The 15,727-nt window shown below is 44.1% G+C and overlaps 1 protein-coding gene across 1 annotated transcript in view; it reads right to left on the bottom strand.

Annotated features, from left to right (window-relative positions):
- trim44 (tripartite motif containing 44) overlaps positions 1-15,727 on the bottom strand; it is a 244,035-nt gene that overhangs the window by 145,897 nt on the left and 82,411 nt on the right. Inside the window, exon 2 of the mRNA XM_039743940.1 lies at positions 8,584-8,661. Coding sequence (XP_039599874.1) covers positions 8,584-8,661 — 78 coding nt within the window. The remainder of the gene's footprint in view (positions 1-8,583; positions 8,662-15,727) is intronic.

The following is a 15,727-nucleotide window of genomic DNA, read 5'->3' on the forward strand; positions in this document are numbered from 1 at the left end:
ACCGGAATTTGAGGGGGTCATCAGTAGAAGGTCCTCCAAAATTTACAAAACAGGTGAATGTCCACCTCACCGCCGTTTACCCTGCCAGCTTCAGAATGGTGAGGAGCAGAGGGATAGGAGGGGATATTCCCAAATGTTCATTGTATGTTTTATCTATTTGGTTCTTGTCCCATGTAGTTTGTAGTGATGGCAGAGTAAAATGTTTAATCTTCTGTTTTCACAAAGAAAGGAGCTAACAGACCGATAGCAGAGGAATGTATGGAGACCAATGGTGGAGCACAGCACACAATATGAGAATGTCCTGAAAAATAAATAAATAAATCAAGTGGCACTTGGGTCACTCCAGTCAGTGCTGCTCAATATGACTGATTGGTCCTCCTTCATCAATTGAGTGCAATCGTCATACTGGGGGTCTCCCTAAGAGTATCGAGCACAATCGCCATAGCTGGGGTGCCCCTAAGTGTATTGAGTACAATCATCATAGCTGGGGTCTCCCAAAGAGTATCGAGCACAATTGTCAATAACAGGGGTCTCCCTAAGTGTATCGAGCACAATTGTCAATAACGGGGGTCTCCCTAAGTGTACCAAGCACAATCGTCATAGCTGGGGTGCCCCTAAGGGTATCGAGCACAATCATCATAGTGGGGGGTCCCTCTAAGTGTATAAAGTGCAATCGTCATATCGGGGGTCTCCCTAAGTGTATCGAGCGAATAGGGGGTGTTTGATTCATTCTGGGGATACAGGGAAATACAATAAATCACACGGAAATGTCGATCAACTAGACATGAAGAAACACCGGTGTCAGCCAGACGCCAGGTCTTCCCGTTGTACGCTTACAGTGAGCTAAACGCATGCGGACTCGACAAGAACAAACACCAAAAACACAAAAACAAAGCAAAACAAAATTCCTAGTGGTGCCTGGCAATCGATATTTAAATACAAGAGCCAAAGCTGCACCTCAAAAAGGGGGGCCATCATCACCACCATCTCGTTTACAGTCCAACACTGAGGGGTCTTAAAGCCTTAAAATGCTCCACCTGTTGGGCATGTGGGCAATGTCCCTTAACCCCCGTCACCATCTCTGCCAGAAGAAACGTCACTGCCGCATGTTGTTCAGCAGTGGTGGAGCAGAGCATCCATCTTCATGTTCTTCATCTACAGCAGACAGAGCGCTGCACTGAGCGTGTCTGAACTACCCATAAGCCATCACCAAGGTGCCATATGGCGAAAGCCTTTATCTGTTGCCTTTACTATTTGAGTTGCCCTTGTAGTATTTTGGCCGTGTCGAGGCTATTCTAGATGTTTCTGCTAAGTCATCAGCAAGTTCTGTAGTCTGTACCATCAGTGGTCATGGACACTCAGATGGAGAGTAGACACGCTGAGCTCTGCAGATCAGATAGATAGATAGATAGATAGATAGATAGATAGATAGATAGATAGATAGATAGATAGATAGATAGATAGATAGATAGATAGATAGATAGATAGATAGATAGATAGATAGATAGATAGAGTGAAAGGCACTATTAGATAGATAGATAGATAGATAGATAGATAGATAGATAGATAGATAGATAGATAGATAGATAGATAGGGTAACAAAGGCGCTATATAGGCGGCTGACCCGACACAGATAGACATAGAGGCCCGTATGAAACAACACAAGACTTTTTATTTTTCTTTACCCGTGGGTGCATGTCGTCCCCGTGACCCAGAGGTAATACACAGTCCAAAAAGCACTATCACAACACACCAACAGTTTTCTCCCTTTTACCACCACTCCTCCTCAAGCGTAGTCCTCCTCCTCCTCCTGACTCTGGCCATTGAGTGGTGGTGGCTGGCCCTTTTTTATAGCCCACCCGGAAGCGTTGTAGGTGCTTGACCACCTGGTCCTAATTGCCCTTCCGGGTAGGGCTGAACATTCGTCCAGCCGTGCTACTGACTCCATGCGAGCCCCCAACCAGGCTGTGGAGGACTCCATCTCCCATGGAGCCATGCGACAGGTTGAGAAATCACCGTCTGCCAGGGAGGCTGCCACCAAGCGTCCCGGGGGAGGTATTGAGCTGTCCGTGGTTGCTCCCCCAGAACAGATGCAGCAGGGGCGTCCCTGCTGGGCATTGGACACGGCTGTCTGCCACGATAGATAGATAGATAGATAGATAGATAGATAGATAGATAGATAGATAGATAGATAGATAGATAGATAGATGTGAAAGGCACTATATGATAGATAGATAGATAGACAGATAGATAGGGCACTATCTGTCTATTTATTAATTACATATTGCCATTCCTACCTATCTGTCTGTCTATCTATCATATAGTGCCTTTCACATCTATCTATCTATCTATCTATCGATCATACAGTGCCATTTCTATCTGTCTATCTATCTATCTATCTATCATATACTGTAGTGCCTTTCACTCTATCCATTTATCTATCATACTGTGCCATTTCTATCTATCTGTCTACCTATCTATTCTTCCATCCATCTATCATATAGTGCCTTTATTTGTCTATTTATTTATCTATCTGTCTGTCTATCTTATCTCCCTCCACTGAGTGACCCAATGATCCTCCGAGCATTGCTGTTGGGAGTCATGAACTCCCAAGTAGGGTCAACCATGGCAGGAAAGTCAGAGGTGAGGTCCTGGCATAGACTGTGTTGGCCACTACCCCCCTGTCCCATTAAAGTGGTGCATCTTCCTGCTGTCCCTCGTCGTCCTGCCCACAGTTTGCTCCATTGAGGCCCAGCAGGAAGTGAAGCGGTGAGATTGAGGACTGTGCACCCCCACTGCCACCGATATCAGGCTTTTCCTTCCATGTGTCAGAGATGGACAGCGTCACCGTGGGATTGACGGGCAGTCATGACTGATGTTTCTGTGTTTTTCTCTCTCTCAATCTAATGAGCTTCTGTAAAAAGCCAAATTTGCTCCTGGTGAGCAGTTCTGTCAATCTATCATAAAGTGAAGCCCATTTCTCCCACAGCTCTTAGACTTAGAAATCAAATTATAGGTTAAAAAAAAGTCATCAAAATCACTGTGTGTTATTTAAGAAATACTGCACACGTTAATAGGAAGTGAGAAAGGCGCCGACTTCTTGCCGGTCTGATCCTTTCTATGCGATGCATTAGTCTGAAGCTCAAAATGCAGTGGTCAGAAAGTCAACATAAATGAAAGAACGGGGACTGTCACATTCTACTGTCACAATGTGGCTTCAAGAAGTGACCCTGACACTCTACGGGGTGGCACCTGAATATATAAAAGAGAGGGAGGCTGGCACCCTGCCAGGGGGTGAGGTCATGCCTTTCTGCCCTTGGTTTGTATGCTGAAGTCTCAAAAGCGCTGCCAACATTCATTAAAGAAGCTCTTCAAGCCTTTTTGAAAATCTCGTATTGGCTTTGTTCCCCCTCCTTATGTTACTGCACATTTATTTTTTATTATCTATCTATTCTTCTTCTGGTTTAGTGTTTCATTCCTAAAGATGGTGGTGGTGTTTAATTTCGAAGGCGCACTGACTCACCACAATCTGTTACCACCGCCGCCTCAGTGATCAATATGGTGCTTTAAGAAACTTCTGGAGAACTGTTGCGTTCTTTCACAAGAATTAGGTGAACATATTTCAGTCTCAACATCACTGAAGAGACTAAGGTGACCGAATATAACAAAATAAGACGACTGAATTGGATTAATGTGACCTTAAATCCACAGTCGGCAGTTTCAATATCTGAAGCATCTGAAGTATGTAAACATTCTGCTAAGCGTTACGGTTGATATTTTTCTTTATTCTTCACAAACGTGGCACTTACGCATTTGCCACTTGAAAGTGCATTCCAAAGTTACACAGTCAGGCCTGGCGTTTTACGATGAGCCCTACAGGGCAGGAGACTCCAGCAGAAGATAAAAGCCTGTGAGCGGACCCTTAAGGTCAGGTGGTCCCACTCGAGAGTCAGAAGTTCACTGGACTCTGCACGCGTGACAACAAGGGACCCAATAAAAGACAGCACTCTGAAATTATTTATCCAAAAGAAAATAAAATGTGTGTGAAAGAGACACTGTCCCACCAGCATAACCGGTTTGAAGCCCCCCATAAAGTGTATTTCTTTTTTTTTTTTTATTTGCTCAGCATCGAGAGCAGGGCTTTGACTTCGGCATTCCTAAACTCTGCTTCGTTTGGTTCAGAGCCATTGTGTTGTGTATTTGCTCAGAGGTTTTGGATCGACGCCCCGCTGCCAGGCTCACTCTTTGAGTTCAGCTTCAGCGTTTTGACAGATGGCCTCACATTCTGCTCAGATATTCAAATCAGGCTGTCCAGGATGAGAAACAAGCCAAGACCCCCCCAAACCAAACCATAATGCTCCACCACAAGGCTTTAAAAGTGCAAGCGAGTTTCTGCAGTTCAAAAAGGCGATTTACAGTTTGGGAACGTCTGGCACTGTGGTGGAATATCTGGCCTGGGAGTCATCGACAAGTCCTGCTGCACTCCACGAGTCTCCACCTCAAGGATGTACTCATGTGCTGCTTTAACAGGGTCTTCCTCTCCTGAGCTCGTTATTGTGACACTTGAACCCTGCACCCTGACACTGGTAAGATACGCTAACCTGCAGCTTTGACCTTCTTTGAGCACATTTGAAAGATTCAGACGAGAACAGGCCATTCAGCCCACCAAAGCTCACCAGTCCTGTCCACTAAATTCCTTCAAAATAACATCAAGTCGAGTTTTGAAAGTCCCTAATGTCTTACTGTCCACCACACTACTTGGTCTCTTATTCCAAGTGTCTATCGTTCTTTGTGTAAAGAAAAACTTCTTAATGTTTGTGTGAAATTTCCCCCTCAAAAGTTTCCAACTGTGTCCCCGTGTTCTTGATGAACTCATTTTAAAGTCACCGTCTTGATCCACTGGACTAATGCCCTTCATCATTTTAAACACTTCACTCAGGTCTCCTCTTCATCTCCTGTAAAGGCTCAGCTCTTTTAATCTTTCCTCCTAACTCATCCCCTGTAGCCCTGAATCAGCCTCGTCGCTCTTCTCTGGACCTTCTCTAGTGCTGTTATGTCTTTATGGAGACCCAAACTGCACCCAGAACTCCAGATGAGGCCTCACCAGTGTGTTGTAAAGCTTGAGCAGAACCTCCTGTGACTTGTACTCCACACATCAAGGCGCTATATAACCTGACAGTCTGTTAGCCTTCTTAATGGCTTCTCAACACCGTCTGGCACTTGATAGCTTAGAGTCCACTACGACTCCTAAATCCTTCTTATGAGGTGGACTCTCGATTTTCAAACCTCCCATTGTATATTTAGACCTCACATTTTTACTTCCTATGTGTAATTCTTTACATTTGCTGACATTAAATTTCAACCTCTGTAGCCCTGAATCAGCCTAGTCGCTCTTCTCTGGACCTTCTCTTGTGCTGCTATGTCTTTATGGAGACCCAAACTGCATCCAGGACTCCAGATGAGGCCTCACCAGTGTGTTATAAAGACTGAGCAGAACCTCCTGTGACTTGTACTCCACACGTCAAGATGCTATATAACCTGACATTCTGTTTGCCTTCTGGACACTGTCTGTCAGTCGATAGCGCAGAGTTCACTATGACTCCGAAATCCTTCTCATAAGGTGGGCTCTCCATTATCAGACCCCCCATTGTATATTCAAACCTAACATTTTCACTTCCTATGTGTAATTCTATACATTTAATGACATTAAATTTCATCGTCCACAAATCTGCCCAAGCCCGTCTGCTGTCCAAATCCTTCCGTGATGATATAACGGATTCCAAATTATCTTATAATCCACCTATCTTGGTATCATCTGCAGACTTAACCAGCTTGTTCCTTATATTCCTATCTAAATCATTTATATTTATTAAAAATAGCAGCGGCCCTAACAGTGTCCCCTGCTGGTCACCACTCTTAACATCGGCCAGTTCTGATGAGGTTCCTCACACCATCACCCTTCCTGTGCCTGAGCCAATTCTGCACCCACCACACCCTGAGTTGCCACTTCTTTTAGTTTGATGCCCACCTTCTCATGTGGCACTTCATCAGATGCTTTCTGAAAGTCCACATCAATAATCTCATTTTCTCCTCTCTGGTCGTATCCTTTTGTTTCCTCCTCATTGAATTCCAGCCTGTTAGTAAAACACGACCTCCCTCTTCTGACCCCACGCTGACTGTTCCTAATAACTCCTGTCCTTACCAAGTGTTGCTCAATCTTATCCTTAATAATTCCTTCCATTCATTTTCCTGTGATTCACATTAAGCTTACTGGCCTATAGTTGCTTGGCTCAGCCCATATAGTATTTACAGTAATCCCTCGCTATATCGCGCTTTGACTTTCGCGGTTTCACTCTATCGCGGATTTTAAATGTTAGCACATCTAAACATATATCACAGATTTTTAGCTGGTTCGCGCTTTCTGGACAATGGGTCTTTTAATTTAGGTTACATGCTTCCTCAGTTTGATTGCCCAGTTGATTTCATACAAGGAACGCTATTGGCGGATGGCTTAGAAGCTACCCAATCAGAGCATGTATTGCATATTAACTAAAACTCCTCAATGCTATAAGATATGCTTCCAGCGGCGCTTGTTTGCTTCTCTCTATCTTTCTTTCTCGCTCTCTCTGCCTGACGGAGGGGGTGTGAGCAGAGGGGCTGTTTGCACAGAGGACACGGACGCTCCTCTACAAAATGCCGCTTTATCGCGGTGCTTCTGTATACTTAAAAGCATGTCTTGATTTTTTGATTGTTTGCTTTTCTTTGTGAGCGCTCTCTCTGACATTCTCTGCTCCTGACGCGCTCCTTTATGACGGCGCTCCTTTGAAGATAAGATATGTTTGCTTTCTTTTAATTATGAGAAAGAACTGCCATCTCTGTCTTGTCATGGAGCACAGTTTAAACGTTTGACTAAAGGGTGTTATTTCATGTCTAGAGGGCTCTAATAATGTTAACAGGGTGGAAGAGTTTATAAAGGCTTAAAATATATAATAATAACCACACAAACATATGGTTTCTACTTCGCGGATTTTCACCTATCGCGGGGGGGTCTGGAACGCAACCCCCGCAATCGAGGAGGGATTACTGTATACAGTATTTGTCATTTTCCAGTCCTTCAGAATCTCTCCAGTGTACAGTGACTTCCTATAAATATGTGTCAGTGGTTTCTATCTGTACTCACTATCCTCCTTAAGAACTTGAGGGTCAATATTATCTGGGCCTGGTGATTTGTTTGATTTCATCTTATTTAATCTGAGCAGCTCTTCTCTCTCTACAATCCCTCAGCACCTCCTTAGCAGTCCCTGTTACTACTCTGAGGTTATCCACTGGCTCACTTGTAAAAACCTCAGGGAGATGTAAGTTTAGGGCATCCGCTATTTCACTGTCTGTATCTTTTAATTCCCTTTACTATTCCTGATGCACTTCACCTCCTCATTGTCTGTTCTTTTACTACTAAAATACTGAAAGAATCTCTGAGGGTCGTCTTTCACCTTATCTGCTGTATTCCTCACCAATTGTCTTTTAGCCCCCTGATAGCCATCTTAATGGTTGCTCTCATGTTCTCTTTATTTTGACCTAAATCAACATTCGCCCTAAAACAGTTAAAGTGGAGATTTTAAAGCATTATAGTAATAAAAGACCGACCGAAATTCTGGCTCTTATTTTAGATAAGCATTAATGAGAATGTCGTAGCATACAACAGTCAAAAGGATCAGATTGATACTTTTAGAAAACCGGAGAAGTGTTTAGAAAAACTTCTCCAAATACACGCGTCGATCAAAAAGCAGAGCAATGCAAAAACAAAAAGTTCAGGGTTTTATCCGTTCATTTGTATCTGTGGGATTGCCTTAGCCTGCATTTCCATATTCTAAAAGATACAACACTCCTCAGGTGTGGACTTGCCCTTACAAAATCATGAAGGGTAGACAGACAAACACGTTTTCTGTTTAGTGTGCCTACTGCAAATCCCATGGAGTAAAGGATGGGCACCCTGGCCAAGAGTGGAGGATGGCGGTGAAAGTGGGGACTCGGCCAGTAGGTCTTACAATCTTCATCCCAGCCAGGAGGGAAAAATAAAGAATGGACTGGGCGAACATGGATGCCACGAGCAGTTCATCCAAATGGCAGGTGGCAGTGTCCCTCTAGGCTGATGCCAGTTAAGGTGGCAAGGGATTTAAGGGTCAGAAAGTGTAGCCCGGGCAGGGTCCTTGGGTGCCACAAGAGAGCACTGCCCTGGTAGTTCATCAGGAGGACCAATGCCATGACACCAGAAGCACTTCCAGGTCTGGTGTGAAAGAAGCCCATCGCCTCACACTGGGGAGTCAGAGGGCACAACTCACCGGGAGGAAGCAGAAAGAGAGAAAGTGCGTCGGCTTGGAGTACTGTTAGGGTATTTCAGCCATGTTCCTTGTTGGAAACCCTTGATTTGCAGGACGGCAGTTGTGCTGGGTGCTCAGTGGTGCCCCCTTGTGGTTACACTACATAGTTCACTCAATGTTAAATTATTTGTCATTCTTTGCAATAAGAAAAAAATGATACATTTCAGCGCTAATCCATGCCCATATTAGAGTTCAAAGCACTTACGTTCGGGTCGGTCCATTTAGTTTTGATTCTGTCTGCCATCTCCCTTGTGGCCCTCTGAAGATCGATGGCTTCCTTCGCCTATGGAAGAAAAACAGAACGATGGTTAGCACCCGAGTGTTTTCATCAAGGTCAGTGTCCTACATAACGGACCCCTCGTATTGTCATGGAGTTCTCCCCCAGGTAGGCATCTACTGGTGTGTCAAGACTCTTCCTTCTACTGCACTTTAAATCGACCTTTAGTGATGAAAAGAAATACAAAAAAATAAAGATGGCTAGCGCACCACAGATGAAAGGCCCTCTAATGCTTAAAATTCACAGACAAAGGGTCTTCATTTTTAAAGTTGGCACTCCTTTGAACTAAAAACAAATGAGCAACAAGCCCTTCTGGATTAAAACGACAGAAGAAGGTCCTTCTATCTAATCTTTCTAATCCGTTGCTAATCCTTCGAGAAGCTGATGATGTTTACCGAGTGAAGCCCCCCTCACATCCAGCAAGCACCAGAAGAGCTAAAAATGGAGGCACCGACCGATCGAGCACATTCACTGCACCTCTCGACTCCTCCAGGCGGGCACAGCTGCCACCCTGCTCACCCTTATCAGGCTCAATGGGGCAGAAAAGGAGAGCACACATTTAGCATCCACTCACTGGCCAGAGGACTTTATTAAAAAAATAATAATAAACTGAACAAGAATAGAAAATCCAATTTTGAATGTGCAAGAAATACAACATGATGGCTTATCTGAAAATCAAGGCTTGTAAATGACACGGGCAACAAAAAACAGTGAGAAACACAAACCTTTTCAAAGATTTCACTTTAAAAAAATGTTTCATTTGGCTTAAGGACACTTCGGCAAAAAAATCAGGATTTTGAATAGAACGACGACGACGACGACATTCGCTTTCACATTCTCTTCTGGAAATACAGATTTAGGAAAGCCACCAGTAAATTAATAAGAGCCGCAGTTATTCTCGAACCCAGTCCAAATCAGACAAGCTGGGAGCAACAGCCTGCCCTGGCAGTACTGGGCACAGCACAGAAAACAGGCCTGGTAGAGGGTACCACTCCCATTACAGCGTCCACGCACTCACACACAGTCACACTGGGACCATTCAACCAAACTGGAGTACCCGGAAAAAAACGGACATGAGGAGGACATCCACACCTCACACAGATAGTCAGGTGCTGCAGCACGCTGGACCTGTAAAGTGGCAGTGCCAGTCAGCGTGTCCTACTGTGGCACCTGAGCTAAAAATAAGTTCACAGAAATCTCCCACTTCTTCAATTAACAACATTCACACTTACAGCTTCACGCTGACTGCTTAGCGTCTTAAAGCTGCAGACAATCGCACACGGACACGAAGAACACGACAGAATGGATTACAAAAGACAACCTTCTTATCGTATTTTATTTTAGACTCGCAACATTTTTGTATTATTCTACTGGAGAAATTTTCCCCTGGCAAGTCGTCCTTTTAATGGCCAAATATAAGTTGAACTAACAAACTTATCAGCCAAAATTTCAAATAGTTTATCCACTGAAAATTGTATAAACTACTGCAGACATCGGAAAGAACAAGTTGTGACATTTGAAAAAAATAGTCTGAAATATTAAAAGGAAAATTTTATTTTTAAACTGTGAGGTGTGACAACATGTCACCCCCTTTATAGAGTCCGAAATCCCACCTTGTGTTAAAGAGGACGATTTGGCTCTCAATTTCAAACATGAATTTTGAGTAGATAGATAGATAGATAGATAGATAGATAGAGTGAAAGGCACTATATAATGGATAGATAGAGTGAAAGGCACTATATAATAGATAGATAGATAGATAGATAGATAGATAGATAGATAGATAGATAGATAGATAGATAGATAGATATGAAAGGCACTATATAATAGATAGATAGATATGAAAGGCACTATATAATAGATAGATAGATAGATGGATAGATAGATAGATAGATAGATAGATGTGAAAGGAACTTTATAATAGATAGATAGATAGATAGATATGAAAGGCACTATATAATAGATAGATAGATAGATAGATAGATAGATAGATATGAAAGGCACTAGATAGATAGATAGAGTGAATAGCACTATATAATAGATAGATAGATTAAAAAGAAGGAAAACCTCTGACTTGACTGTCCCGGCGAGGCACTATACAGGCGTATGGATGTGGGGTGCTATTGTGCCTGTGGTTTGGGGCTCAGTGGTGCCCCCTTGTGGTTACACATATATTTCTGTCACATATTCAGCACTTCACCTTCCTTGCTGAGCTCTTGAGATGTTGCTTCAGTGTATCTCCATCATTTTTTAATTTTGTGAGCCGGTGCACCAGTTCCTCCTGCAGCCCCCACAACAGAACGCTCCCAACCCCGCGTTTGACGGTTGAGATGATGTTCTTTGGCTTGCTGGCCTCACCCTTTGTCCTCCAGACATAACGATGGTTAGGATGGCCAAAGAGTTTTGATTTTGGATTCATCAGACCAGAGGACATTTCTCCACACTGGCCCATGTGCCATTGCAGACTGCAGAATTGCTTTCTGATGGTGGTTTTGGAGCAGGGGTTTTTCCCCGCTGAGGGGCCTTTCAGGTGATGTCAATGTCGGACTCATTGTACTGTGGATAGAGAGATTTGTCTGCCTGTGTCCTCCAGCATCTTCACAAGGTCATTTCCTGTTGTTCTGGGACTGATCTGCATGGCTGGGTGGTCCCGTGGTGTTTATACTTGTGTATTATTGTTCGTACAGATGAACGTGGAGCCTTTTGGAAATTGTTTACCCAGGATGAACCACATTTGTGGCGGTCCACCATTTTGTTTCTCAGGTCTTGCTTGATTTCTTTTGATTTTCCCATTATGTCAAGCAGGGAGGCAGCGAGTCTTATGGTCGGCTTTAACATCCATCCACATGTCGACTCCAATTAGGCTAATTGGCTATCTGTAGCTCATGGTCTCATTGCCTAAAGGCTTGACATAGTTTTCTGGAATTTTCCAGGCTGCTTAAAGGCCCAGTTAACAAAATGTATGTAAACTTGTGACCCACTGGAATTGTGATCTAGTCAATTAAAAGTGAAACACCCTGAGGTCAGTGAACAGAGTTGGAAAAAACGACATCTGCCTTTCACAAAGTAGACGTCTTAAACAATCTGCCAAATGAATTTGTTAGTATAAAATCTCTGGAGGGCTCATAAAAGGAGTTTGAAAGAAATCCCCTCGGTGCACTCAAGTGTGAAACTGCTAATCCAGATTAGCTGAGAAGGAACTGCGCTACCTGAGATCTCACACGACATCTTACCTTGGTGGGCTCGGAAGATGACCAGAGTCGCACACCTGAAGACGTTTGCCGCCTTTGCCGTGGGTCTTTACAGGACTAAAAAGTTGTTCCTCTAAGGGGTCTAAGACATTACCCAAAATGTGACACTTTACCTTTCATGCTGGATGACCTTTAAAGTGACAATGGATGATCCAGGTCCCTAAAGGTGACATTACTAATAAGTATTTAACCCAAACGTAGTGGGGCGGGGTGGGCCATCAGGGGTATTCAAAAAGTAAAACTGGGTAAGGTACAGATGCTGATCCCAAAACATAAATAAATAAATTTAAAAAAGTTTCCTTTCCTTTAAAAAGAACAGATTGCTGAGGAAAACATAAATTGCTTTGTGGATTATTAATTGGCGTGTCACCAACCTGCTGAGGAGAAGATGAAGAAGAACAGAAGAGCTTTGGACGAGTGCTTCCGGAGAGCTGCCAAGCAGTCTGGTGCTCCAAACCTCTCGGCATTTTCTCTTGTTATGAGAACTGAAAGCACACGACTGGTTTCTGAGTCTGCAGGTGCTCAGCTTCATGGCGGCACTGAGTGGCAGCTGAACCGTCCAGCGCACCCTCGAGTTTCACTGGAATTTATGGACAGGAGTTAAACTGCTCCCATGATTCCGTCCAAAGTCACCGTGGCTGTTTCATCAGTGACAGTATCAGTGACCTCTGTGGTGTTCAAAATGCAAAATACTTGCTTAGCTGCAGTGTACAGAATCAGCATCTGTGACTTGGGATCTTAAAACACGTCTCTCTGAAGCCAGACGTGTAATAAATACAGCATGGCAGGACACCATCAGGAGTGAACTTCACCTAAAAGTGGGTGGGGACGATTGGACGGCTCTCGTTTAAAACTGGGTGGGAACAATTAGACGGCTCTCGTTTAAAAGTGGGTGGGGACAATTAGATGGCTCTTATTTGAAACTGGGTGGGGCCGATTAGATGGCTCTCATTTAAAATGGGTGGAGACGATTAGGCTCTCATTTAAAAGTTGGTGGGATTAAATAGACAGCTATTGTTTAAAATTGGGTGGGAACAATTACACGGCTGTTGTTTAAAAGTGGGTGGGGACGATTAGACAGCTCTGTGGTTGGGGACGAGTAGACAGCTCTGTGGTTGGGGACGAGTAGACGGCTCTCATTTAAAAGTGGTTGAGGACGATTAGACAGCTCTCAGTCAAAAGTGGGTGGAGATGATTAGACTCATTTAAAAATTGGTGGGATTAAATAGACAGCTATTGTTTAAAATTGGGTGGGAACAATTACACGGCTCTTCTTTAAAAGTGGGTGGACATGATTAGAAGTCTGTTGTTTAAAAGTGGGTGGGGACAATTAGACGGCTCGCATTTAAAACTGGGTGGGGCCAATTAGACGGCTCTCATTTAAAACTGGGAGGGGCCGATTAGACTCTCATTTAAAAATTGGTGGGATTAAATAGACAGCTATTGTTTAAAATTGGGTGGGAACAATTACATGGCTCTTGTTTAAAAGTGGGTGGGGACTATTAGATGGCTCTGTGGTTGGGGACGAGTAGACGGCTTTCATTTAAAAGTGGGTGGAAACAATTAGACGGCTTCTGTTTAAAAGTAGGTGGGGACGATTAGACGTCTCTCAATTAAATGTGAGTGGGAACAATTTGACGGCTCTGTGGGTGGGGATGAGTAGACAGCTCTCATTTAAAAGTGGTTGGGGACGATTAGATGGCTCGCGTTTAAAAGTGGGAGGGGACGCCTCACTGAGTGTCACATTTCTAAACCAATCTGACGTCTCGTGAAGGCGGAGCTCAAAGTCGGACAGTGAATTTAAACTGTAAACTCTTTTGTATAAATAAGCCGTGTGCCACCTGTCTGTGTCGCCATTAGGGCGGCTGTACGAGCCCGGGATTTCTCACAACAGAGAGTAAGCATTGATTACCATTGAAAAGGCCCCAATTAGACACATAAATGTGTGTTGTGTGTGTGGAGAGCACATGGCATACAATAAAAATAAACGTAACCTGATAGAAAAGAAAATCTGTTCTGTAGCACCAGATTATACGTTGACATTTGATGGCATCAGTGTGCAAGTGGTAAACGTGAACGATATGTTGTCAAAAGTGCTGTGTGTGCTCTCTGCTGTTCGGCGTTAGTGACTCTGAAAGACCTGGCGGCTGTGATCATGAAAATATGCATTTGAGGTAAACGGTGCATCAAGCTGCGTCAAAATGACAGCAATTAAGAGAGCAGATAACAAACAACCACAGGAGATGCAGATTTCAGGGCTCAAAACACCTGAATCAACCTTGATCTAGTCGACCATCGACACGGCACACACCAGCCCGCACTGACATGGTGAAGACCTTCATTAGGGAAGGCCAACGGATTACGTTGTCCGCCGTTGCTGCACATTTGGATACCAGCTAAGGATCTGAACAGTCCACAGTGCATAAGGACTTGGGGTGCCATAAAGTTTGTGCAAAATGGGCATCCAAACAGCTTACAGAACGTAGAGCTTGTGACACAACTCTTGAAACATTATGAAGAAGTGTTCTGGAAAGGAATTTCACTGGAGATGGGACATGGGGGTCGATCACTGAACACCGGAAAGCAAGTGAGAAAACGTGCAGTGGAAACAGTAAAGAAGAAATTCAAATGACAGCCATCCACCAAGAAAATCATGATGGCCTTCTTTTGAGACGTGATGGGTCCCATTCTGGCACATTTTCAGGAACACGGACAATAAGTGACCCGTAGAACGTACCGCGCTCTGCTTAGACAGGAAATGAAACCTGCAATTTGCAACAAAAGAAGGGGAATGCTGTCAAAAACAGTGCCGATCCACGACAACACGCATCTCCATGCACTGGACACAATAGTGGAGATAATGCAGTAGCTGTGCTTTGAATGACTTCCACATCTCTGTTACACCACACATCTTCTTTCCACTTAAAGTCACAGCCCCAGGTTCGCGTCTGATGATGAGGTTAAGGAAGCAGTGCAGAACTGGATTGGAGAACAGCGGAAAAGCTTTGTCTCCCAAGGAATGAAGAACTTAGTCGAACAATACGAGAAGTTCATGAAGTCTCCAGCAGATAGTCGTCTCTGACACGTCCTCATTGGCCCCCTGAAGACTGTTTCTGGTCTGTCAGACATGCATTGGGGGTTTTTTCCTTGACCACAGTGAGGATTCTTCTGTCGTCAGCAGTGGAGGTCTTTTTTGGCCTACCAGTCCCTTTGTGATTCCTGAGCCCACCAGTATGTTCTTTCCTCTTCATAACATTCCAGCACTGCCATGTTGAACAGATGAGGTGGTCTGCTTTAGATCTCGGGCAGTTCCTTGTCATCTCCACACTTTGCTCTCGCCATCACTCTGATGAGGTTCATCTTTGTCTCATCTGTCCACAAGACCTTTTCCCACAATTCTGCTGGCTCCTTGAAGTCCTTTGACACAAACTGTCATTTGGCCATCCTGTTTTCGTGGTCTCCATCTTGCAGTGTGTCCTCTGTGTTTCTGTTCATGAAGTCTTCTGCTGAGAGTCGTCTCTGACATGTCCACATCGGCCCCCTGAAGACTGTTTCTGGTCTGTCAGACAGGTGTTGGGTGCATTTTCTTGACCATAGTGACGATTCTCCTGTCATCAGCAGTGGAGGTCTTCCTTGGCCTACCAGTCCATTTGTGATTCCTGAGCCCACCAGGGTGTTCTACCTTCTTCATGACATTCCAGTGCCGCCACGTTGAACAGATGAGGTGGTCTGCTTTGGATCTCAGTTCCTTGTTGTCTCCACACTTTACTCTCGCCATCACTCTGATGATGTTCCTTCCTTGGCCTACCAGTCCCTTTGTG

This window comes from Polypterus senegalus, chromosome 1 (assembly GCF_016835505.1).
Source record: "Polypterus senegalus isolate Bchr_013 chromosome 1, ASM1683550v1, whole genome shotgun sequence".
Lineage (NCBI taxonomy): Eukaryota > Metazoa > Chordata > Cladistia > Polypteriformes > Polypteridae > Polypterus > Polypterus senegalus.